Source organism: Coptis chinensis, chromosome 8, assembly GCF_015680905.1.
Source record: "Coptis chinensis isolate HL-2020 chromosome 8, ASM1568090v1, whole genome shotgun sequence".
Classification (NCBI taxonomy): domain Eukaryota; kingdom Viridiplantae; phylum Streptophyta; class Magnoliopsida; order Ranunculales; family Ranunculaceae; genus Coptis; species Coptis chinensis.
This window is the reverse complement of record NC_141463.1, coordinates 67,052,445-67,079,211: the sequence shown is the minus strand read 5'-3', so window position 1 is coordinate 67,079,211 and position 26,767 is coordinate 67,052,445. Positions and strand designations below refer to the sequence as shown.

The window sequence follows — 26,767 nt, the reverse complement described above, 5'->3', positions numbered from 1 at the left end:
AGCAAAAGTATAAAAGAAAAGTAAAAAGCAACATAATGAGGTGTCTTGATTGTAGAGGGAAAGGGTGAATCAGTCATTGTAAAAAAGTGTAATATAAAAGCCAAAAAGTAGGAGGAGAGAGAGCACCTAGACTTAATCTATGGTCATGTAGGAGTAGTGTAGATTTTAATTTCAAGTCCTTTACATTTTCAAGTTTTTATTGCTTTAATTACTTTTGTTCTTCAATACGTACAAGTTTTCCATTCAAGTTTCAATCCAAGTTTGTTCTTCAATACAAGTTTTTGATCCATTCAAGTTTGTTATTCAAGTTTCAATCCAAGTGTTCTTCAATATAAGTCTTTAATCCAAAGTTGTTATACAAGTTTTCAATCTAAGTTTGTATTCAACTCCTTGTTCTTGCATCTCTACTCAATGTTTTCCCATTAAACCAAGTTCTTTACATTGCTTTTAATCCAAGTCTTTCATTCTTTCAACAAACAAGTTATGAACTATAAGAACTACTACATTCTCACATCATTCATAAACTCCCATCAATCCATCTCTAAAAATCTATGATGAACCTCAACTTTGACTACCACTATACTCATACTTCAGTAGCACATGTCTTCCTCGTAGGTATGTTTAGTATTCTATATCTTAGTTTATCTCTCATGATCATTTACCACCACCTGTCTAAGGCTTTTGCTACCTCGTTGCTCTCTGTCTCTGTGCCTACTAATTACAGAGACGCCTTATCTCATCCTAGTTGGAAGCAAGCTATAGAATAGGAGTTGAGTGCATTGTATTCTAATCAGGCTTGGGTGCTTACTCCTCTTTCCCCTGGGAAGAAAGTGGTTGCTTGTAAGTGGCCGGGTTTTCACAGTCAAGCACAATCCAGATGGGGATGTCTCTCGTTTAAAAACTTGGTTGGTTGCTAAAGGTTTCACTCAGACATATGGTATTGACTACTCTGAGATTTTTTTCTCTTGTGGCAAAGTTAGACTCTATGCGTATTGTTATCTCTCTTGCAGTCAATCACAACTGGCCTATGTTCCAATTAGATGTGAATAACGTATTTTTGCACGGTGACCTACATGAAGAAATCTATATGGTGCGGCCTCCTGGTTTTGTTGTTCAAGGGGGGCAAGTATGTCGCCTACAAAAGTCTCTGTATAGGCTCAAGCAATCTCCTAGAGCGTAGTTTGCAAAATTCAGTCAGGTGGTAATGGCTAATGGCATGACTCGATGTGAGTATGATCGATCACTTTGTATTTTATAGGAAAACCGAGCAAGACATCGTTATCTTAGTTGTGTATGTCGATGATATTGTTTTACTGGTTTTGAGAAACAATGCATTATTGCTCGTCTCAAAGTTAATCTCTCAAATAATTTTCAAACCAAAGACCTTGGAGAGTTGAAGTACTTCTTAGGCATTGAAGTCACAAGGTATCTTAGTGAAATTCATCATTCACAGCGAAAGTATGTACTGGACCTGCTCAGTGAGACTTGTAATTTAGGAGCACGTCTAGTGAAGACTCCTATATATGGATTTGAACAACAAACTCCAGTCAGATATGGAAGAGTTGTATGCGGATCGGATGTTGATGGATATTGTCGATTAGTGGGAAAATTAAACTAATCTATGCAACTATCACTCGTCCAGATATTTCTTTTGTTGTCAGTGCAGTATCTTAGTTTATGCATATGCCCAGAGTTTCTCATTTTCAGGCTGCTATTCGCATTGTGCGATACTTGAAAGGTTTTCAAGGACGTGGACTTGTCTATCGTTCAAATGGTAATCTTGATGTTGTTGGATATGTAGATGCTGATTATACAGGGTCAGTTTCTGACAGAAGATCCACTACTGGGTATTGTACCTTTCTGGGAGGTAATTTGGTCACCTGGAAGAGTAAAAAGCAAACAGTTGTTGTCAAGTCAAGTACAGAAGTTGAGTATAGGGCTATGGCTTAAGGCACTAGTGAATTAATGTAGATACGCAATCTGTTACATGAGTTGGGTTTCTCAGTACGTACAGTTGCCTATACCACTATATTGTGATAATCAGGTAGCCATTCATATTGCCTTAAATCCAGTATTTCATGAGAGGACTAAACACATCGAGGTGGATTATTGCCATTATGTCAGGCACAAAGTTGAAACAAAGGAGATACATACTCATCATGTCACGACAAATAATCAGTTAGCATATATCTTCACCAAACCACTGTTCGTCCTGTATTTACTCGTCTTTGCAGTAAGATGGGCATGAGTGATATGCTCCATCTTGAAGGGGGTTGAATCATATGGGGCATGCGCCCTTCATGTGTGCGTATCCCCCTGTCAATACGTCCGAATGTCATAACGAACCATGTTTCTTATTTTCACTTTTCTTATGTATTAGACTCGACTATATATAGATAAGTCTCGAGTAGAGTAAGTTATGAATTGAACTCTAACCCTAAGTTATTTCCTTCCTCCATTCTTCTTCTTCTTCATCCCATCCACTAACATCTTCTCTGATCTTGATACTAAGGTGTTGTTATGACTCTCTTAGCATCTCACAACATCTTACAACAAATTTGTTCATCTAAATTCAACTTTTTTGCTCTGTGGTGAGAATTGATAAACTTTGTAGAAATTAGGGATTTAAGGTTTTGGGATTCAGGGATTTTGTTTGGGGAGGTTTTTTTTGTTTGAGGGCAAAATTAAATTTGTAGCGAGTGAATTTTAATAAGATTTAACCAAAAAAAAATGAAATTGATGTTGCTCTGGCTCGAACCCGCGACTTTGTATAAGAAAAGCCTGTAAAAACCAAGTGGGAGCCATTTCTGTTGATGTCACATTTCAAAAATTAAATCGGAACACACATCTCGATCGTTAGATCATGCTCAAATAGATTTAGACCGTCATTTTGTGTTATTTTGTCCTGTAGTGCTAAAAAAACCACCCTATCTTATTATATAGATATATAGTTATAAATAACTTGGACAGTGAGGAGGGAACACAATGTCGCAAATCTTAATCTATACTAGTCTGATGCAAGTGCTACGCACCTCTGGGTTAAACACACGCATATGAAATCACTGAAACTTAATGATCAATAGAGGGGCAAAATAGTCATAAAAATGAGGGGCTAAATCGTCTATATAAAAGAAGATCGGGGCAAAATAGTAATTAAATTAAAAAAAATAAGGGCAAAATTGTCACAAAAAAATGGGCCAAGAGTCACACACATAAAAAAAAAAAATAGGGTCCTACTATTGACACCCCCCAAATTGTGTTGTGCAGACCCCAACCCAACTTGACCCAATTTGGGGTATGTACTTATGTTGGGCACAACACACCGAACCCCCACCAAAGAACCGAGAAACATAGAAACTAGAAAAGCCAGTTACCAGCCCTTACGTACCAGTTTTAGTTTTCGTCTCCAACCATTCGTCTCCAACTTTCATCTCATTCACATTGCACCTAAATTCACCTCATTCCAGACCGCATTCTCCAACACTAGTTTGGTGGCATGTGCTAACACGTTGTTTATTGTAGGAACCGTTATTTCAGAATGTAAATTTCTACAAACTGTGAAAATCATGCGCAGCAGAATTAATGGGGTTCACGATTTTGATTGGAAAACATACCTATAGATCAGCTGTGATAACTCTGAGAATCCAAAATCAGCAACATTTTGATATTCTGTTGTATTCCTATGCACAGAGTGGATGTTGTGTGGGCAACGATCTTCCAACCTCTTCTTTCTCTCTTGGCCTCTCTCACTCATAGAATTTGGAACCAATTTTAGATCTACTTTTCTTGAGCAAAACCTTGAGAAAAACGACCAAAGAAAGAGGTTTCTATTTATAGGCTACAACAGGGACCATGATGAGAAATTAGGGTTGGGTCTCTTGACGGGCTTGGGCTTCCCATGTTCGCCCAGAACACACGGCCCAAGTCCGTCAACAAATGGCTTATTCCACTAAAAGCCATTGTTGCACTACCGCCCTAATCCCAAATTACATGTTACGTTTATGGGCTTCATATTATATGCTTGTTGATCTCCCCGTGTTTAAGATATCGAATGCCCGTTGATTAAGTCAAGTTACTGACAACTACATTAATCAGCTTCTTATGTCCTTGAGTAGTACCACTCAACCTCATTGTCATGTCGGAATAAATCTACTTGCAGGGTTTACATGACAATCCTTATGAGCTCCTCAATGGGACATCATCAACCCGACTTCTTGCGGGTCACATATTCCTTCTATAATCAACAGCACACCTTACATACAATGTCATTACCCAATCTATCGAGTTTGTTGATTCACAAATGAATCTCACTCATTGATGATTTAAAGCAATGTACAATGCACATAAGTGCCTGTTATTATATCCGGATTAAGAGGACAATCATCCATAATAACAGATGTGTTTGTTCTCTTATATAGTCAGTATAAAGATATACAACCTCACTTGGTCCTGTTCAATACACACAAAGTGTACTAGTGTAATCCTGTAGTCAAGACAGACTAATACCAGATTATAATACAACCGTATCAATGGTTTGTCTAAATCCATCTAGGTTGTGAACATTACTTATACTTTATAATGTACTGATGATATGATCTTCTGTGTATCACCACACACCATATCATCTACAACATAAAATATTAGACGCATGCATATAACTAATAACATAAATAATATGCATAACATTTGCCCACATGATTCTCATTCAAAATATATAGAATTAGAGTTAATACAAAAGTAATGCTTTTAGTATATAACCCTATCACTTATAATAGGGATATAAAGGATGAAACTCTATAATGATGACAACCAACTCCAATCATTTACAGTTTTATCTATATTCTTAATCTTATTTCCACCATTTTGTATAATTTATTGTTGGAATTTAAAACTTTTAATAGGGAAAACTGTAAAAAAAAATGGTTGAAGAGTTACAAAAAAAAAAATATATAGTACTATTGTGGGACTGTAGCTCAAAGCCACGATTTTTAAAGTAGTTTAGATTCTCCAATTGCACTAAAAAAAATCAAATTCTCTTACAAACCTCATCCTCCAATTGCACGCTTCAACACCAATTTCAAAGTGAGTTTTTTTTTTTTTTTTTTTTTTTTTTTTTAAATATTTTATGCTTTGATGCATTGCAGTACGTTTGTAAATTTTTTGTTGTCATTGAATTGTATGAAGTGTTAAGTTTGTATAAAATATAGGTGAAGTGTTAAGTTTGCATTGTCATGACCAAATTTGCTAATGAAAAATGAGGTTTCTTTGTGTTACATAGTGGAGGGGAGAAGAAGTGGAAGGTGAAGGGCTTTGACAACATGTTAACCTGATGTATTTGGGGGGTGCCCAATACAAAACATGTTTTTTAGGTCAATGGCAAACTTGTATTAAATATATTTTTTTAGCACACGAAATGAAAAGAGCTGAAAAATATTGTAGTAGTGTAGGTGGGAGCTGGAATTTTTAAAGTAGTTAAGATATATATATACCAGAGCTTTGACTTTCCGAAATATATCAAGATATCCGTATATTTTCGGCATTGAGTAGTACTAAACAAATGTTTGCCTTGTTTGGTGCCAAACGAGCTTACGATCCTAGTTTTATTCGGATGGGCCTTATTTAGGCCCATATTCCCAAGTTGAGTCCATATAAATTCTCCCGCCAGAGACTAAAGGCGTCAAAATAATTGAACCATTTGAAAACTCAAAAAAGAGAAAAAAAAAATGGACAAGTTTAGGGATCTGGTGAAAAAAATGGCGCACGAAACAAAAGTGCAATTAATTGATTTGTGTACAGCAAGAGGTTAGGGTTTACTGATTTCTTTGTTGATTTACTTCAATTTCAATTTGTTTATATATCGAATGAATCAGCTAGATGTGTAATTAATTATGATCATGATTCAATTGATTGTATGAAGAGTTATTTGCATGGACTGAAAGTAAATGAAGATGCTGAGCAAAAAAATATTGTTGATGTGATTGATAAGGATCCGGTGCTAGAAGCAAAATCTGTGAGTAATTACTAACTTGCATGATGTAAAGGGGTGTTTTGGGTTTTCTGTTGGGACCGAGTTCGCTTCTGAGCGAACTGCCTATGTATCCTCTTGTTGGTCTTTCCTTTTTCTTATCTCTGGGGGAGAGAGGAATCAGGCCCGACGTAGTTCATCCAGATGGTATTTATAGGCTAAGGGGATGTACATCTTGTAGACACGTGTGTCCATGGAGCACGTGTAAGGTGGGGATCATGAATGAGTGTTGAGTTGGTTTTATTATAAGTCTTGTACTGATTGGGTGCTGACGAGGTTAACCTTATTTCCCTGAGATGGGTAATGATTACCACTGATGGTTATCAATACACGAGGCGTTCTGCCATGTGTTCGTACTGAAATATCTTCGTACTCCTTTCTCAGGTCGCTCTTGGAGGTCGATGTACTGGGGTGTTCCTGAGGGAGTTGCTCACAGTTCGGTCTCGAGGGTCGGTGTCCTGAGTTCGCTTACGTTGCACGCGTGCATGATAAGATACTGCTCCCCTACACAGCCCCCTCTCAGTAGAGTGTTTATGCCAGAGGAAACATTATGCTGAGAGAAAGAATATGTGGAACGTGAGCGAACTGTGGTGGACGATTCGACCAGGACGACATGAGTTTTGAATTCACTCATGCTGAAGCTTTGGCGGGAAAAGGCAGTTATGTCGTAACATGCACGTGACAGAATCGTAGCAGTTGAGAGAGAAACGTGTCGCCGCATTACTCGGAACTGCTGAAAAGACAGGACCTTGGGACACGTGTGCGGGCTATAGCGTAGGCTGTAATCATAACTTCTTGGTAACTGAACAGGCGGTTGATACAAAATCAAATTTGGGACCGCGAAAAGGCATTTCATGTTTTCATCTTCCGCAAGCTAGGGTTCCTCAGGTGAGTGCTTCTGCTGCTGTTACCTTTCCTTTTTCAATTTGCTTTCATCTCTGTCAGTGCGTTTTGCTAAATAGACCAGCGTAAGACTATAGGATTTAAGCTAGATTAGTTGATAGAAAAGGGTTGTTATAATGTCTGATTCTGATGATACTCGATCGGAGGAGGTCCGAGAGATATCTTTGAGTTGTGGAGAGTACGAGGATGAAGAAACAGGAAGTGCCGGCGTGGGGGTTGAGTTGGAAGAAGAGGATAGGATAGGCGAGGGTAATGCCCGATCCAGGTCAGGAGATGACGTGGCCGGTACGTCAGGTTGGGGGGAGATGTCGTCATCAAGCGATGTGCCCCCTAGAAGTGTGAATCGTCGTGCTGCTAACTCTTTCCCCGAACTGAGGGCAGCATATGGGATTAAGGTCCCTGACCTGGAGATATATGAACCACGATTGAGTGAAAATGTTCGTAGCGAGGAGTATAACCCGCCGAACGGTGGAGTTATAATCTGTGAGGGCCAGCTGAGAGCGCATATGCACATACCGTTCTCGAAACTGGTGTGCGACTTCTTGGCGCTTTGTTGGAAGTCTCCCTGTCAGTTCGTGGGTAACACCTGGCGATTGTTTAAGGTGTTCGACCTGTTGAACGCGAGTGGGGAATATGACATAAGGGTAGCTGACATAGTGGAGCACTATGTGGTACGTCGATCGGGGAACATGAACTTTAGTTTGCAAACCATGACGACGCGTTCTGCTGTGATTGATGGAGTAAGCAATGAGGCCTGGACTAAGAGACCGTTGTTGCTAGTTGGCAATTACTGTGTGAGCGGGTGTATACTGCGAACTAGGATTTGTAACATATCCGGTGGGTAGGAACACTTTTCTGTTGTTATTATTCAGAACGTTTGATAGTTATTCTAACAGGTCGTTGTTATGTTTTAACTGCAGAGTTTTCCGTGAAGCAGCGAACTGATCGTGGGGAAATAGAAAGGTTCGCGCGGTTGACTCGTGAAGAGAAGCGAGCAAAGCTGCCTGAAGTTGCACACTTTTTTGTGGAGAAGGGTGGGCCTGCGATCCGGGAAAAAAGGAAGGCGCAAAAAGACCGAGCTCGAGGTCAGATAAGGGCAGAAGTGATGGAGGCACGACCAAGTGACTTAGTGACGCGAGAAGAGAGGCACCGGGTGCATGGTGGTGTGAGGCGACCTGCGAGAGGTGGTTCCTCAGGGGCTGGAGGATCAAGTTTTCGCCCAGAAGGAGGTTCGATCGATGCGCCTGTGGAGTTGGAAACGGTGGTTTTCAATCCTCGAGCGAGGAGCAGGTCGGAGAAAAGGCCGCGTGAGGCCTCGGAGCAAGACGCTGTCCGAGTTACGAAAGTAGCGCGGCATGCGCGTGGGGAGAGCTCCAGCGCCGGGGGCGGTTCTGATGGTGGTCCAGCTGGGGCTACGGTTTCTCGCCGGAGTGGAGCACGACCTGAACAGGTCATGGACTTGGCCACCTTCGGGGCAGGGTCGAGTGCGCCCTGACGGGGGCGTGAACCTAGTCCGTTGCCAAAAGTGAAAGCTCCGCGTAAGGCGAGTGGAAAGGCGGTGATGGGGTCTGACGACTTGGAAGGGCATTTTGTGTTCCTGGATGAGCATGGGGCTCAGCGTACCGTAAAGCGGAGTGATTGTAGCTTCAGATCGAGCAAGATAGCGGGTTGCCTGTTAGAACAGATAGCTCTAGATGGCAACCGCAGGGAGCTGGATGAGAAGGGTCTTGCTGATAATCTGAGGCGAATGGAAATTGCACAATGTGTGGTACGCGCGTCTAAACGTTATCTGATATATTTGTCTGCGTATAAACACTGTTGCTTTGTGGCTACTAACCATGCGTGTGTATTTGCAGTTGGTCAGCGGGTTTCAGAAGTTGAAGGAGATTGCGCTGTTCGCGGAGGCAGATAGAGAGACGGTGGTAAAGCTGGCGGATGAACTGAAGAACGTCCAGGAGGCCTCGAAGATGGAACGCGAGGAACTGGAAGATCTGAAAAAAGTTCATGAAGCGCTGAGTTTGGCCAAGATGCTGAAAGACACGGAAGCGGAAGAGCTGAGGCAAAAACTTCAGGGAGCTGAAGAGAGCGTCCTGGCAGTGACTGTGGAGATTGGTAGGTTGAACGATTATACCTTACACTGCAAGAAGGTTGCTCAGGATGCTACCAAAGCCTATGATGTGCTGGACGGTGATTTCGTTGAACTGGAGGCGGACTACAACGCGTTAAAGGCAGAACATGCACGCTGTACATCGCACATTGGTCGAGAGCAAGTGTTTGGAGGAATGAGTGGTGATCCCCCTACTGCAGAGGTCGTTCCCACGACTACGATCCCGCGAATTGAGGCCACTGCGCCTGACTTGCTGCTTAGTCTAGATTTGAATGGAGTATCTGTTGTGGTAGATGGGAGGGAGGCGGAGATTGACGAAGCATTGGTGCCCGGAGGTGTAATTGTTGAGCCCAGAGGTGGCGAGTTGTAAATTTGTTATGATAATCTGTCAGCTTATATGCTGTGATACATTAGAGCTGGTTTCCTGGGGTAACCTGGGCAGTTCGTCTTGTTACTTGTATGCTTAAGTAGGAAGAGCGACCTGGTGCTCCGCTTTGTGCTGGGGTACGCAGGTGATGACGAAAGTTATTTAGCCGGGTTGGATTTCCTGAGTAATCTCAGCAACCCGGTTAACGTACTATTGTACGATCTTGCTAATATAGATCGGTGTTTGTGTGTATGCCATGATTGCTGCTTCTTTCTTTATTACTGGTTGCTCAACTATCATTGTGCGTGATCAGGGTACGTGGGGCGAAGAATGGTAAGTATGTTGTAATGACAATTTCTCGACGTCTGGTTGAGATGTTTGCATGAGCGTCGTGTTATTAAATTATCTGCAGCTCTAAGGTGGTGTTCGTAATGTGGGGACCAGATCGCTGGTTTCAGCTCTGTGATGCAAGTCGAAACACTTCGTGTTCCGTGCCGCTAACAGCAGTGCTCCCTCGCGTGCCTGACACGTGGAGGGATACGAGCGGTTTTAGGAACGTAATGATGGCAAGCAGATGGCGTTTGGCGTCTCAAGGTAATTAAGAGGCGCTTGGGAAAAGACGTTTCCGTTTGAATAAAAACGGCTTATCACATACCAAGGCAAGTAATTGCTTGCCTTCTTCTCAAAGCTTCAGTCTGCCTACTTGCTCCGCTCATTTCCTGTGCCTCTCCTCCATTGCCGCTTATCCAGGTACGTTTATTCTCTTCTGTGAGGGTTTTCTTGTTGATAAAAGGTTGGGGTAAAAACTATAGCTGATGTGACAGTACGTTTGTGCTCTAGGCTGTTATCATGGCGAGATGTCGTCCGTATGCAAGAGGAAGGGACAGCACGAGGGAAACTTCTCCGCTGATAATGGAAAAGATGGAATTTCGACCGCACGTGCATGATGATCGCGGGAAGAGGAAGGCTGATGTTGTAGAGACGAAGAGTCATAAGCGTCCTAAGAGGGCTGGGCGTCCCACTGGCGGCATTGTCTTTAGGTCGCCGCAACGGGGAGGCGACACTGGTCGTCACGCTGCGGAGTGTAGCGACACAGGGGCGAAGGCCCGGTCGGCCGTGAGCTTCGTCCCCGCACTGTGGTGATGTGGGGAGCGAGTTCTACTTCGTGGGGAAGACTGGGAAGAAGCGTATGGTGAAACGGGTCGATCAGTAGCTTCCACTTTCGGCCCATAGCGGCGATGCGTTCGAAAGGGATCGATCCCCCCGGTGATAAAGGCAGAGGTGAAAGATGAGGACATGGAGACGCTACTGGGGACGATGGATATGGCTGCTTGTTTGGTAAGTTCTTGATAGATTAAGCTATTGCATATCTATGATGACGAGCTGATTCTTGGATTCATTCGTGCAGTTTCTTGCTGGGTATGATAAGTTGAAAGAGGTTGTTCAAAATGCCGAGGTTGATGACAACCCTCACGTTGAGCTCGGGTGTATGCGGGCTGCGTGGGGGGCTGACAAGAGAAAGCTGGAGGTGATGACTACCAAGTACCAGAACGCTACTGCTGAAAATGCTGTGCTAGTAACTGATGTGACAGAGTTAGAAAGGGAATTAGTCAGGGTGGATCGCTTTACGCCAAGAAGTGTCGGGTGGGTGGGCGAAGAAGGCGATATCTTGAAGCTGTATCGCCTATCTTTGCTATTTGACGAAAAGTATGACACGCTGAAGAAAACGATTGCAGGCGAGGAAGGAAAGCCTGAGATGCGTGTGATGCTGAGGTCAGCTCGGCATACTGCTTCGACTAGCGCAGCCCCGGAAGATAAGCATGTCATTACTGAGAATTGAGAAGGTGATCTTCATTTGACTCTGTTAGTCTTGAGTTGTAAGTTTTGTCTACATTTCTCTCTCTTATACGAGAGCAAACAATAGAGCTGTGTTTTCAGGCTTGCCTGAGCAGTTTGCCATTTTTATTCAGAGGACTGGTTTCCACGAAAGTGGCAGTTCAATACTTGGTGAATTTTTGTAATGATCATCGATCTGGATTTCCTGGGTAATCCCAGCAGATCGGTGGATATATTTGGTGTGACGTATGGTCACATAATGTTATTTTGGATGTGTATGCATGCTGTCGTGTAGTTGTGTGTAACTAGTATCCTGATTCTGATTCTAGAAATATGCGTCCTGTCATGTAGTCAGCCCTAGAAATATAGGTCGGTAATGTGACAGGAATTGGAGAGGCTATGGTGCCTGTGAGCTCCGGAGAGCGTTTGCTCGCGGAGAGCGTTCTCGTGTAGTCGATCCTAGAAATATAGGTCCTCGACGCACCAAGACTTGGAAAGGCTGTAGAGCCTGTAAGCTCCAGAGAGCTGTATGCTCGCGGAGAGCGTTCTCGTGTAGTCGATCCTAGAAATATAGATCCTCGACGTAACAAGACTTGGAAAGGCGGTAGAGCACCAGAAGCTCCGCTCCAGAGTCAGATGCTCATGAGAGCGTTCTCGTGTAGTCGATCCTAGAAATATAGGTCCTCGACGTAACAAGACTTGGAAAGGCGGTAGAAATATAGGTCCTCGACGAGGACGGACTTGGGAAGGCTCATCTCTTGCATGGTGTGGTAGAACAAGATGTCACAGAACCGCCGGGTCGATCGTCGAGCGCTTCACCGGTCGGGGCCGCTAATTTTGACATGGACAACCAATGCATCATTATGAGGAAGGCAGACTTTGCTTAAATCGGCCTCCGTAAAAGTGATGTCGCCTGCGCTGCGACCTGAACCACGCGGGGTGTGAGCTGCCTGGGAGGTGAAATGATAGACTTCCTGAAGAGCGCCGACACGACGTTTTTTCTCTCTGGATGAGATTACGGAATCATCCGGAAAAGTAATCACGTGAATAGTTCGATCATTGTCACGATCGGATGAGTGTGCCGCCGGGCGCCGCGTGATGAACGAACGATCGCGTGGGCGCCCTACTCGCGCGGGGCGCGACCTTTGAAAGTGTTGGGAGTGACGGCGAGATGGAGATCGACTGCGGACTCGGCGAGCCATCAGTTTGTGTCGCAAATCACCATCAGGAATGCTAGTGTACTGTTTGATGTGGCCGGCTTCCACTAGATCCTGGAGATAGTGTTTAAGCCCCCAGCAAGCATCAGTGTCATGGCATTTGGCATTGTGGAAATCTGCGAGAATGGCTTGTCGAGGATCGATCGGCTGCCGCGACTCGGTCGGAAGAATGGGGCTCGCTTAATTTTACCCAGAATGTAGCTGGGAGAGCGCGTCAGGATAGCGAACTCTCTACTGTTGTCGGACCGGGTGCTGGCTTTTGGTGCAAGCGACCTAGCGCGCTTCTTTGTCCGTGGTGTATGATCTGAGACTGCTGCGACCTCCTGGTTCTTTGCTAAGCCGTGGCGTTTCAAAGTTTCCTGCAACTTGATATACTTATCGACGCTAGCGTATAGCTCGGACAGTGTCTCTGGGCGTTCTTTCATCAACGACATGGAGAGGTCGGTGTTACGCACTCGGCAAGCATTGGAAAAGGCCAGTGTGGCGAAAGATTCTTTCAAGCCACTTTCCATGCACAACAGTTCGGCCTTGAACCGTCCTAGGAATTCACGAATAGTTTCGTCCTCCCTGAATGATAACTGAAACAAAGAATCAAGATCTGCCTTTTTCCGCTTTGTTGTGGGGCCGGGCTAACAAATCGATAAAGTTTGCTCGAAAGTTTTATAGAATCAGATTCCAGTGAAAAGAACCAATCGAGAGCGCCATCCTTGAGGCTGGCTGGAAATAATCTGCAATGGAGATGATCGAACTCTGGTGAGCTGTAAAGTGCCAAACTCTGAATATAGCGAGCCACATGTCGACCCGAGAAAATGCACGCGTCTTTGCCGTCATTACATAAAGCGTGGCTGGATAAAGTCTTGTGGAGAGGGTTTATTGAGGACCTCTGCACTGAACGGAGATGCGCGATACGTCTTAAGCATCTTGTGCACAATCTGTGTCGAATCCTTCTTTGCGGTGTTCTGGCCAATCCTTTGGGATAACTCATTAATCTGTTGATTAACGTCGTTGATGTTGTTCTCTGCTCCGTTGCCGACTTGTTGTTGCTGGTAACTACCCACATGAGCACGTAAAGTAGCATTTTCCTCCCTGAGCAAGGAAATGCTCTCATTCGTTATTCCCAACTGGTGGGCAAGGTGCTGGACTTGAGCTTCTAGGCTAACCATGCTTCGTGGGCTTGAGAGTTAGAGATGGATGAACTGATTTAAAGTGGCTCTCAAGTAATCGAAACCACAGACGGCGCCAATGTAAAGGGGTGTTTTGGGTTTTCTGTTGGGACCGAGTTCGCTTCTGAGCGAACTGCCTACGTATCCTCTTGTTGGTCTTTCCTTTTTCTTATCTCTGGGGGAGAGAGGAATCAGGCCCGACGTAGTTCATCCAGATGGTATTTATAGGCTAAGGGGATGTACATCTTGTAGACACGTGTGTCCATGGAGCACGTGTAAGGTGGGGATCATGAATGAGTGTTGAGCTGGTTTTATTATAAGTCTTGTACTGATTGGGTGCTGACGAGGTTAACCTTATTTCCCGGAGATGGGTAATGATTACCACTTATGGTTATCAATACACGAGGCGTTCTGCCATGTGTTCGTACTGAAATATCTTCGTACTCCTTTCTCGTAGGTCGCTCTTGGAGGTCGATGTACTGGGGTGTTCCTGAGGGAGTTGCTCACAGTTCGGTCTCGAGGGTCGGTGTCCTGAGTTCGCTTACGTTGCACGCGTGCATGATAAGATACTGCTCCCCTACACATGATTCATAAGGGTCATGGGAATTATCTATATATAGTTGATGAATCAGCTAGAAGTATAATTAATTAATTGTGGTCATCTTTAATTTGATTGTATGAAGAGTGATTTGCATCGACCGAAAGTAAATGAGGATGCTGAGCAGAAAAATATTATTGATGTGACTGATAAGCAGGGGCGGACCCAGGACTTCAACTCTCTCCGAGCTAAAAGCCTAAAAGATGATAGCCATGCCATTGTGTAATCTTTCAAACCCAAGTTCTAAGAGCATCTCTAGGTGGTGGTAGTTGCCTCCGAAATTTGACAAAATTTTTCTCAAAATCTGACCAACTTTAGGTGGCCGCAAATTTCATCCCGCGCGTCATTGGTACTGTCGCGCGACACTCCTAATGTCGTCCCAAAAAAAAAAAAAAAAAAAACCACGTGACATTCCCAATCGCGCGAATGTTGTGCTAAATTGAAAAAATTAAAAAAAAAAACCACGCGACATTTAGAGTGACGCGCGACATTACCATTGTAGCGCCGCATCCACATCCGAAATCGAAAATTTGCATCTAGGGATGCGGCTAGACAGGTGATACTACCAGATTTGTTTCCACCTAGAGTTGGTTTTTCACAAAATTCCGAGTTTTGGAAGCAAATTTAGAGGTGATACTACCACCTAGAGATGCTCTAAGTATGTGGGCAGACTTTTTTGCCTTAGGCAGTTGGGCTTTAGGTAGTTTAGGTAGTATAGTATTTTTTGTTTTGTAGCAAAAGGACTGGGTCAAGCCCGGTCCAAATTTCTCCCTAGGTCCGCCCTGGCGATAAGGATCGCGGTGATAGAAGAAAATTCTGTGAGTAAATACCGACTTGCATGATTCATAAACTATATATAGTAGATGAATCAGCGTGACTGTATGATTAATTGTGATCATGTTTAATTTGATTGTGTATGAAGAATGATTTGCATGGACAGAAAGTGAATGAAGATGCTGAGCGAAGAAATATTGTTGATGTGATCAAGGCCCAAAATTTCGATATCGGTTAATATATCGGTGTACCCAAAAACCGAGATATATCGAATATATTTTTTTTTTTGTGATCAGTCCAAACTATTTAAAATATCGGAAATATCGGACATATAATATCAGAAATATCGGAAATATATTGGAAATATCGGATTTATATTTAAAAATGGTCAAAAAGTTAATCGATATATATCGATTATATCATAAATATCGATTATATCGGCGATATAAAGTTTCATATCGGAAATTCTAATATATATCGGAAAAAAAAGGGTTCAATATTCGGTAGATATATGTCGAAAATATCGATATCGGTGTACCAATTTACCGAGATATATCGGCGAGATATCGGATATCTCGACGATATTTTGGGCCATGAATGTGATTGATAGAATCAAAATATGTGAGTAATTACTGTCTTAAATTATTCCTAAGGATCATGGTAAATGAATCAGCTAGACTGTTTGATTTTTTGATTTTTTTCTAACCTGATTGGCGATCCAACTACATGAAGCTGTAAAAAAATTTGGTATAAGGGTTTGGTGGTGGAAATTATGACATGCACAGTATTTATCTTTGCAATTGTAATGTTTGTTTTGGTTTATTCTGTAGATCTATTTGTTTTTTGTTCCATGTATCCCAAGGTACTTAGGCAAGACCAGTGTAATAAATAGGTGTCACAGCCCGAATTTCTAAGCAATTAAAAAAAATGAATATTTGAAATATAAATATCTCAAACATCACTATATTCAATTGTCTAAAAACCCAAGCTATGACGGGGTGGATACTACACATGCCAAAACCAAAAACCCACATCATAAAAGAATCTTAACAACAAAAATAATCTCCAAAATTCTCTTTATTACTTTATAAAAAGTTTATCTTCCGTCCTAATAAAACATCAAACCACTCTAAGAATAACAGGTCTTCAACATCGTATTTTTCATGTCATATGAAAAGAAAACTACGTTATTACATACTTCCAAAAGATCAGACCTAATAAAAAAACTCCCGGACTGTTCCAGATCAAACGTCGCGGTTCCACTGCCTTCCACCTATGTTTCCAAGAACACACCCACGTTGTCAAAACAAAGCAAACATGGGTTAGCAAAAATGGAATTTGCTGGTATGAGTAGACTAATCACATATAAACATTATCATACTTTAATTATCCAAACAATCACGTTATATTTTCCCATAACTTAATCATTCTCAGCTTGGAAGACAAGTAGTTCCGTCATTTCAACCGGCATAGTTTCTTCCCAACAAAACTTCCATTATATTAACTCATTCTAATAACTCGTTTTAAAATCTAACTCATTGAATTAAAACTTACCGATATCTACTGCTGTATAAGGGTAGGACCGCGTCCCTTCACAAAATGTTATTAAGTCCTACCCTCCTGCAAAAGAAAGTTAGAACTTCTATATAACATATGTAGATATTATATTCAAAAGTAAACTCAAACACTCGCATAATCAACGAATACAACTAACCTGCAAGGCGAATACCTTAGTTCCTCTCTAGGGCAGTCCAAAGAATCTGGTCATTCATGGCACATTTAATGAATACCCATATATAACGCTAACGGGTCATTTATTGCACATTCAATAAATGCTCACCTAACATATGACATCAACAGTCATAAAACCCAAATTCCAAAACTTGAGGCGTGGAGAGTTTTAAAAGAGGTGGTAAATTTGTTTACGCATTATTGAACTTTATTGCATATATTATTTCAGAGAACAAAGGAGTATCTTGATTCATGTATTTGGTTTAAGCGTTATTAATTAGATTAATGTCTAAGTGTCATAACGTTGCATATCATAAAAACTGAAATATCACATAGTAGTTAATACACATACACACGTATATATAACGGTCTTAGCCTAAAGCCAAGCATGCTAATAGCCCTAGACCTATCTTAATAACCCAAATCATAATCCAAGTTAAAAATTGGGTTAACTGGTCAAAGTCAACTATAGTCAAAAGTCAATTCTGGTCAAAGTCAATTTTGGTCAAAGTGAAAGTCGACCTGCCAAGGGTCAACAGCAGTCAACCAACCCCAAACTCCTCTAACCCAAAAGCCCAAAGTCAAAGGCCCAAATTCTAATACAAAAATCCAAATTTGAAAATCTAAACTAAAGCCCATAACTGAGTTCGGCCCAAGCCCAACTACAAACAAAAACGCACTGTTCATATCCTTCCTCCCTCACAGCGCCTCCACCACCACAGCCACCACCGGCCATCACTTGCCACCCAATTTGAACCTAGCGGTTGGGTTCCTTGAGGAAACCCCTAAACACCAATATCAACAATTCGCGATTTCCTCATACTGCAAAAATTGCGATCTACGGCCATTAATGGCTGCTCCGAGCTTTACCTGCACCACTGTAACCTCCAACCACCACCAATCGGTTTCCACTTTTGATCTCCACCAAAAAACCTAACTTTAATCAAACCCCAAACATCCTCACTCTTTACCAATAGGTCTCGACGCCATTACAGCCCTATTTAAAGCTTCAACAGCGCCTTTCCCTCACTTTACAACACTCACACACCCAATCAATCTTTAATAACCCATAACCAACCAACAATCAACACATTAAATGTAATAAAACTTAAGCAGTATGCATGGACGATTTCCAAGAGGCTGGCGCCTCCATTGACGACCCCTCCAACTTCGACAGAACCCAAAAACATCAATTCCCATACCCACCCTTTTACAATCACAACCAAACATTATTCAATCACACCACAACAATCAAAGTTCAACTACAACAGAATAGTTCAACCAAAACAAAAACAGGACGATTATTGGGCTCGCGGCCGCCATTATCGGGCCCAATAAGCTTCGACAGTTAAATTCCACTTTCCGAGTTTCAACAGAGTTTAACCAGTTTTAATAACGACAGTTTAACAAGTTTTCACAACGACAAGACGAATAATAATGATAGAAAGAGCATAAACCAAGAGTGGAATCTGTGAACAGTAAATTAGACGAGAATAGAAAAACTAATCTACTCACCTTTAGCGCGCTCCGACTATCAACCAGCTACCAGAAAAATCTTCCTTTTCATCAGTAAAACCCCCGTTTTTTTTTTTCTATATATCAAAACTCTCGTATTTTTCCTCCAAAAACTCTACGTGAGAAAACTCTATTTTCTAGTTTTTTTAAAACCTCCCCGAAAAACAAGGGTTGAAACTTATCTACTTACTTACGGGCTTTTATCCGTAACTGCTGGATATCCCTATATCTGTTTTATCTATTTTCATTATTATTATTATTATTATTATTATTATTAGTAAAAAGAAAGAATAAAACACGGGGTGTTATAATAGGTTCTGCAGAAATTTAAAAAAAAAACTAATCTCGGTGCATGTGTATATGTTTTGGTAGTCCCATAAGGCAAAGAAACTTTACTTAGGGTGTGTTTGTTAAATTTTAACTCATGGAAAGGAAAGGAAATAAAATGGGTGGTCTACTATGGAATGGAATGGAAAGAAAATAATTTTAAATGGTATGTGTTTGGTAAACTGGGGAAAGGAAAGTAAAAACTGGGGAAAGGAATAATCATGTTTGTTTGCAAAAGCTATGGAAATGAATAATTGTATTGTTGGGTCATGGGTGTATTAGTAGTAAGTCTTTATCTATCTATTTCCTTTCCTTTTCTTTCCACAAAATTTTCAGGAGTTAACTAAGGACACAAAATCTTTTCCATTTCCATGATTTTGTTTCCATATGGAAAAACTCATTTCCTTTCCATGAGTAAACAAACGCTTTAAAAACTATGAAAAAGGTGGACCACTCTTATTTTTCTTTCCTTTCCACAGTGTTTCCATCATAACAAACACACCCTTAGTTGGTAAAAAAAACTAATCTCGGTGCATGTGTATATGTTTTGGTAGTCCCACAAGGCAGCAAGCTTTACTTAGTTGGTTTTACTTTCTTTGAGTTTATATCATTCAATGTGGATGTGTTCTGACGATAAAAATGTCTTGAATAAAATTGTGTTGTTGAAGAAAAAAGTTGATATGGAGGCTTATGAACACGCATTGAACAACCCAATTTCCGAGGTGAAGATGGACCTCCCTGAACCGGGCCTTCAAAGCCAATCTCTTTTGCTTACTGACTTCACTCAGACCGAACTTCCTGAGAATGATACTCAATCGACCGAACTTGACCCTGAGGAAAAAAGTAAGCTTTTGCCTTTTAGAACTTAATACATTTTTAGACTAACGCATTCTAATTGCTTCATCTTTATTGCAAATATACAGGCACTCTTCTAGCCCAAAAGCTGTTGATCAAACATGAAGCAGGAGGCTATTTTGTTGTCAAAGTCAAGTACTTGAAAAAGGTTATGGAGGTGGAGTACAAGGAGGATATTGATGTTTGTGAAAAAGGTCAGGAAGATGAGAAATTCCAGATGCAGTTACAAAGAAATGAACATTCAAGAAAATCATTTTTTAAAGGCGAAGGACTCAAAGCTTACATCAAGAAGAAGGCTGCACAAGCTGGTGATATAGTAGAATTACATCATGATGAGGGGGCTTTCTTCATTGCATTTTATCGTCCACAGGTAATTTATTCAAATTAATTGATTTTATGAATATGATGACCAACTTTATTCGTGTCCTGTTTTTTGGTTTCTTTTGTCTGTGTGTGTGTCTGTGATGAACTTTAGAAACAGAACATTTGTTAAAATGAGTTACTACTTAGCATTTCTTTTGCTGATTTTTCTTTTGTTGTGTTCGAGTTTGATGTCTACTTTCGCTTGTGCTGAAGATTTACGCAATTCTGTCCCCCTTAATAAGTGCATTTCGTATATGTTTTTTTTTTATAGGTGAACTGAAATTTAACGGGACCTGATGTGCAGAGAACTTTTATGTGTTGATTAGCTATTGGGGTCATATTTTGCTTCAAGCTTTGTAGACATACTTGTTATTCTCATGTAAAGAGACATCTGTATTTGGAGTCTTTTGGTTGGGGTCTTATTGCCTGATGTGCAGAAAACTTTTATACCTGTTTATTAGATATTGAGGGTCATATTTTGCTTCAACCTTTGTAGGGCAATAGACGTACTTGTTAACTTGTTATTCTCAAGTAAGGAGACATTTGTATTTGGAGTCTTTTGGTTGGGATCTTATTGTATTTTTCATCCAGTCATAAGATGTTTAGATTGGGGGGCAAAATTGTTGTGTTTGCCTGCCCAGTCCAATTTATTTGAGTGCCACCATAACTTGGTAGAATCTGCGTGTTAAACAAATAAAATATTATGCGTTATCAGCTTGTTACAGTCATTTCCATGCTAAGTGAAAACCTGAATAGATTGTGTCCGAACAATACCAGGCAAACTCCTGAGTTCATATGATGGTTTCGTCAAATATTCATTAAAACTCACTTTCCCATTTGCCAGAATAGATTTAGGGACCTTTTTTTTTAAACCCCCCAAAAGTGTTTCAGTTTTGGGTTAACCACCCATTTTGAAAATCTCTAGAGTTTGCTTTTGATCTAAGGAACAGACCTTCATTTACTCTTCCCCAGTACAGTACGACATTTTCAACAACACAGTGTTGGGAGAGAGAGAGACTGCAAACAAAACCAGCCAACACAAATTTAGTGAAAGAAAGAAAAAAAAAAACCTGAAAACCCTTTTGGTTACCGACTAGACGTCTCTGCAAAACCAGATTTTATTATGCCACTGGACAAAGTGATGAACAAGAGAAAACAAGCGTAGACACACATCTCTTATTATCAAACTGCTGTTGCCATTATATCACAAATAACAAAATTAAACTAACTTGTTTACTTCAGAATTCAGATATATGGAAGGAAATAAGGCAGCAGAAACGGTTTTCATATTAAACTTTGGTTTGGGCTTGCCTGGCTCAACCGAGTTTGATAAATAAACTAGTAAGTGCGTGAGAGGGAAGGAGAAGATACAAATAGACCAAAGCCAAGTACACTGGTAGTACTGGTGAGAATAAGGTGTGGTATGCAGCCCATCGTCGGTAGCTCTGGGTGACAGAGTCTATAACTCTATATGGCATGCATGCCCATATCGGTATATAAAGGGATCATGCGGCAGTAACAGAGGATATCCCGATACTCAACCGGTGACATACGTTGCCCAAGACCATCCATAGGAATAGCAAGGAGAAAGTCATTAGCATGTCCAGACTGAAGACAACTAATAACAACTTTCTAACATTTTGACAAGTCAAATTCCCTCCCAAGTCCTACAATAATCTTACCATAGCAGGCTTCCGCCAAGACATTCCGTGGCACTGTCAAAAACATCACTCATAGGCGTAGTGTTACGATACCTAAGAATGTGGTTTTGGAACTCCTCGGTCTAAATCTGTAAGGTTACAAAAGAAAATCTGATGACATCATTTCACCAAGACCACCAAGATGGAGTGGAAGGGTCGACAAACACTATTGAAGATCACCAAAACCAAGACCATCAGAAATAACAATGTCTTGGATAGCAGACCGAAGACCATTGTCAAACATGCTCGCTGCTTCCCAAAAGTGAGCAGGTGGACAAGTATGTAGAGCTCGTAAGAGTGTCAAACAACTTTACATAAGATCGTAAGAGTGTCACTTTTAGCTGCACTAGCGTATTCAACATCTTAAGACTTTTCTCAACACACTTACGAACAAGACCAGAGATAAAGGATGTGTCCATGCTTACTACTCCTCCAAGTAATCTGACCCCAAGCTGCGGCCGGGAGATACTAGCAGGGAAAACAGTGGGATTAGAACGTCGTGGGTCCATTGATGGCCAATTTGTCCAGTGAAACAGTGCAACTAATAAATCCGATTCTATAATTTTGCACACAACCCTGGATGAGATGATGCGAAAAATAGCTTAAGCTCATCATGCTTGATCCTTCTCAGAACATTTGCCCCGATCAAAGATAGAGTAGTCCACTACGATTTATGAAGCAGCTTTAAGAGCGAGTACACCCTACATTAACCCAGCGGATGCATCAAGCCAAAATGACAAAACCCAATTTAAGAAGTAACTTATGTACCGTTATCACCTTTACCAGAGGTTCTAGTGAGCCATACTGACACAATTTACATATATAGAAAAGTTCACAGAATCAAAATGACTACAAAACTAAGACAGAGGTTTGCAGCCCATCTAATCACTTGACCACTTGACCATCAAGTCATACTGTCATAGCTTTAACTATCAATCAACTGCCAGTCTTACTATCTTGATTCATGCTGTGGGTTGCCAATAGAGACATACGGACTGCCTTAACACCACAGTTCAATCAACATACATACACATCAAGCATCTTCACCGCCCACGCCAGAATCTATTTCCATGCTGCAACTAGAACATATTCATCATTCATCAGAATAGCTCCAGTGCTCTACTTACTGCTAAAAAAATAAAACAAGCATCAATGAGATAAACAGCAGCAGTTGTTAAGTATAAACAAGATATATGCCTCTTTTAGTGACAGTTTTAGGATACAAATAACAAAAAGTCTGCAAACTACACCTTTCGATGTGTATAAATTAGAGAATAAGATCAGGATAATACGCACCTCCACAGCTGAAAAACAAACTTAAAAAGTGTTAACAATGAGTTTGAGAGGAAAAGGAGGCAAATATGTTTCCAAAGTGACATTGACATGGGGACGTGTATTTGTAGCCGACAGGAGTAGGAACGAACTACCAAAATGAGGTATATTGCCTTCAACATGTCCATATGGCGCATCCACAACGATATGTATCCATGTAACCAATATGGAGTTCTCGAAAATAGGTTGAAGTAGACCATTCGAGGAATTTAAACTTCAATATGTTACCTACGGATACACATCCAACACAGATTTCTTGAAAATATTCTTTTTTTTTTTTTTTTTTTTTTTTTTTTTTTTTTGATAAAAACTTCAAAATATTTATATTAAAACCTGCTAATAGAATCGATACATTAAAAAAGTCCGTTGGTCCATATGATTTTATTGCGACCAAGAATTACTAGTTACATGGTTCTAAAAACAAAAAGCAAAAAGAACCAAATGGCATGAATGCCTATCATAGCATTCCAACATTTTTTTCCTCCATCAGTTCCTAGTAACTTCTTTACTGGTGCCTTCAAAAGTAGCTTCCACCAGTGCCTTGTGGAATGTGCCTGGCCAACTTTAGAATTTTATTGCGTTGATGCATGCACCAAACAAGAACCAAATGGCATTAAACATCCAAGTCAACCCTTGTGGAATGTGCAACAGAATAGTATCTTAAAATGGCACCAATACTGAAATACTGAAAAGAAACCAAAAAGGCTCCCAAGATATAGTGGGTAAATAACTTGCAAACTCTCTGAATTATGTCACTTGAACTTTGTATCTTAACAACAAACAGACTTACAGTTTGTAATTCGAAATTCAACATCATCAGCAGGATATATATCTAAGGGACTAGAGTAGAACCTAGGTCCTATCCATGTACAATGTATTATTTATTTTTCCGATAAATGTACCTTCTGAATATAACAAAGAAGGATGATGGTCTTTAATGTAGACAAAGTGATGAATCACCAACTAAGTGCATAAACTATGTTACACGTCTATCTAACCTCACTTTGATAGGACAATCTCTTTGCTTTATAGTTTTACCCGATTTATAGTTCTTTCCAACTAGTGTGTCAGAGCATTGGCACGTGTAAAAGCGTAAACTCATCCAAGTAAATCAGTTCCTACAATGAGATCAAAAGAGTAAGAGTTTAAGTAGGAGAAAATTAATCATAAAAGTAGTATAGAACTCATCCGGAAGGAAACAAAGGAGCAGAGCATAGAGGAAGAAGGAAACAAAGGAGCAGAGCATAGAGGAACAAAAGTGAGACTCATAATATACCAGGCTTTCTAAGTACAAATATACTCCGATCCACAGCACCAGGCTGAGAGATTGACCAACATCAACATCCATGAATACGGAGGCCAGCACATGACCATAGTATGGTGGTGCCTGTGGGATACAATAGAATCCACCAATATGCAAGGTTGGATACTATGGGGATTTCAATTAGATTTAGAAAAATCAAAACAATTGACCGATATGGATGACAAATAAATTTGCAACGTAAGATCTTGGCCCAGAATTCACTTTTGACTAAAGCTACCCTATTTACTAATTAATTAATTCCACTCTCAGCCTAACAGGAGTAACTTTTGTTCTCTCCTTTTCTCCCTCTCCCTCTTTTGCATCAGCAAATTATCTATACCGTAGATAATTTTAGAATACCACACTGTAGGTTGAGAATAACAAGTAAGAGAAAGGGCATTAAGTCACACGGACAAATAAGTAACCTCTAGTACAAGTGAGGGTAATCACTAGACCATGGATGTATACATAGTACATATCAGAATACTCTGGCTCCCAAGCTTAATAGCGGATGCAAAATGACTTGTGGCATACATTTAGGGGGTTACAGAGATTTAAACTAAAACTATGGGCACATTTTCTGACCTTAATTGCGAATTACACACAAAATATGCGAAAGTGATTTTCTAGACAAGACACGCCCTAGTGTCCACACAAGTACAACAGTCCGGTTGATAATCCATTGGTATTAAGGCCAATTTCATTGCCAGAAGGGCAAAGTACTAGTTTCCTGTGCAATTTTTTTTGCAGGTGAACAATTTTTTATGTCTACTGGTTACATATTTAATGGAATGGGTTTTACAACTCACACGGCTTAGATTATCCAACCTAATTCACTAAACTAATACAATTCACAATGACGAGACAGGCTAAAATAAACGTATGCTGAATTTTGAGTAACAACAGCTATGTTTCATCCCAATTCACAAATGCATACCGTCTACAATATAGTTATATGAACACCATTGTTAAGAGCATTATTTTCTAGTCTGTGGCACAAACTGAGGAATTGGAATACACCATGTTATGCCTCACAAACGTGTTACTTAGCAGGCACTCAACAGGCAGTATTAAACACCATTTCACACCTTTTGTTGTTACCTCAAATTTTCCAGCAATGAACAAGAGGCCTCCATGACTCGCAAGTAAGTCAACAACGCCAGAAAAGAGCATCTATATGTTGGTATGGCTCACTGATATATTCTGCACTTTTAACAGTATAAAGTATAAACATTGAATGGAAAAAACAGTGTATTATGTGAAACTAAACATTAGAATTGTATTAAAATTTCTTAAGAAGTAAGAACCATACAATAATCTTTGAAAAATTGTTAGCATTTACAACTTTACAAGCTCGAGGAAATTGTTTCAATTCTTTTGTAATCCAGAGCAGTCGGATGGGATGCCATAGAATTTGGGACGTCATAGCATATCATACAATTTATCTGCACAAAAACAAGAACACATCATATATCATACATATAGGGCCTTGTCAATGAGCGGGCAAAATTTAATACCAGACTCCCCACTTTTGGTAGTCACCTCATAGACTCCTGTAATAAGATACTTTCTAGGACAATAAAAGATTCGCCTTTTTAAGTGTGAATATCCACAATAACCTACTTCGTAAACATACTTGTCTTTCATGAATGAAACAACAGCTTCCTTGACCCCCATCTTATGCGAAACGATCAGCAAGTTTTCTAATGGAAACCTCTTTGCTAACGACCGAATAACCCTTGCATATCTAAGCTTTGCAGACTTAGGTCGCTCTTTCCAATGTGGCAACTTCTTGTCTATAGGTTCCATTCTTTCCACTGTCCCATCTGGGAACATAGCTTCAAGCTCCGAGACATTAAATCCGACTCCTTTCCCTTTCTTAGGAGCCCTAGGCAAGTTTCTTCTATTATAACAATGATATGCTGATCTTGTTTCTGGGACCGGAAAGAACTAAACTTTGTATTAAAACGCCTCTTATTCTTATAATGAGACGACTCTTTCATTGTTTAGAAGAAACTGATCGAAAAGAGACTGATATGAGAGGGTTAGGGTTTGACACTTGAAAGATAGTTTGGTTACAGAAACCTTATATATATATTGACGCTGAGCAACCTTGAACGTGTTTCCGAATCCTACCCAAACTTGGTTGCCTTATTGGTTTAGGAGTTAGGACTGAGTTTGTTCGTTTGTAGTTTGTGAAAAAATAGGCTGCTTCGACAAGTCATTGTTGGTTTCACCGTTTCAGTTCCTTCAAAAGCTTGTAGCACAAGTTGTTGGGGATTATACCAATACCAATCGGTTCCCCCACTACACAGATAACTTGTATATGAACTCAATTCAACTCCGGATAAAATCTAAATATCAACTACAACCTATACTAACATGCCCAACTCGCTAGACAACTATTAACAACAGATAATAATGTAAAGCAGTAAAAGCAAACCACAACACAAAGATTTACCGTGGTTCGGCCAATGATGCCTACTTCCACAAGAGCCAGTTCTTAATAAAGTGGGAAGGAAGATTACAATCTCTCCTTTTCGGTCTCTCACCTTACTAGATCACTCTTTATCTCTTTCTGAGGGGTTGTATATCCGTAAAAGTTATCTCTCTTTGTTTTAGTCCGGATTCCAATCCTTTTCCGACTTGTT

At 40.6% G+C, this 26,767-nt stretch overlaps 1 protein-coding gene and 2 long non-coding RNA genes across 14 annotated transcripts; 2 read left to right on the top strand and 1 right to left on the bottom strand.

Moving 5' to 3' along the window:
* Positions 1 to 5,605: 5,605 nt before the first annotated feature.
* LOC147482547 (uncharacterized) lies at positions 5,606 to 14,381 on the top strand. The gene is made up of 3 exons (XR_015203560.1): positions 5,606 to 5,802; positions 5,918 to 6,010; positions 14,302 to 14,381. It is a non-coding gene; the product is annotated as an uncharacterized LOC147482547 (long non-coding RNA).
* Positions 14,382 to 19,038: 4,657 nt separating this feature from the next.
* On the top strand, positions 19,039 to 20,442 carry LOC147482546 (uncharacterized). The gene is made up of 3 exons (XM_086577906.1): positions 19,039 to 19,406; positions 19,487 to 19,788; positions 20,053 to 20,442. The coding sequence occupies exons 1-3, from the start codon at positions 19,178 to 19,180 to the stop codon at positions 20,059 to 20,061; spliced, it is 540 nt and encodes a 179-aa protein (XP_086434032.1). The 5' UTR covers positions 19,039 to 19,177; the 3' UTR covers positions 20,062 to 20,442.
* A 620-nt stretch (positions 20,443 to 21,062) lies between these two features.
* On the bottom strand, positions 21,063 to 26,199 carry LOC147482545 (uncharacterized). 12 transcript variants are annotated; one of them, XR_015205997.1, is made up of 6 exons: positions 25,753 to 26,194; positions 25,429 to 25,561; positions 25,218 to 25,319; positions 23,852 to 23,931; positions 22,732 to 22,785; positions 21,063 to 22,610 (listed from the first exon to the last, which is right to left on the bottom strand). It is a non-coding gene; the product is annotated as an uncharacterized LOC147482545 (long non-coding RNA). The 12 variants fall into 12 exon arrangements; XR_015205995.1 differs by having other exon boundaries at positions 21,063 to 22,607; positions 25,753 to 26,193; XR_015205998.1 differs by having other exon boundaries at positions 21,063 to 22,785; positions 25,218 to 25,324; positions 25,753 to 26,199.
* Positions 26,200 to 26,767: the final 568 nt, after the last annotated feature.

Bases quoted from the DNA above. Each gene is read 5' to 3' on its own strand.
- LOC147482546 (XM_086577906.1), top strand. From the start codon at position 19,178: ATGTGGATGTGTTCTGACGATAAAAATGTCTTGAATAAAATTGTGTTG. The intron at 19,407-19,486 runs GTAAGCTTTTGC...GCAAATATACAG, and splicing joins ACTTGACCCTGAGGAAAAAA to GCACTCTTCTAGCCCAAAAG.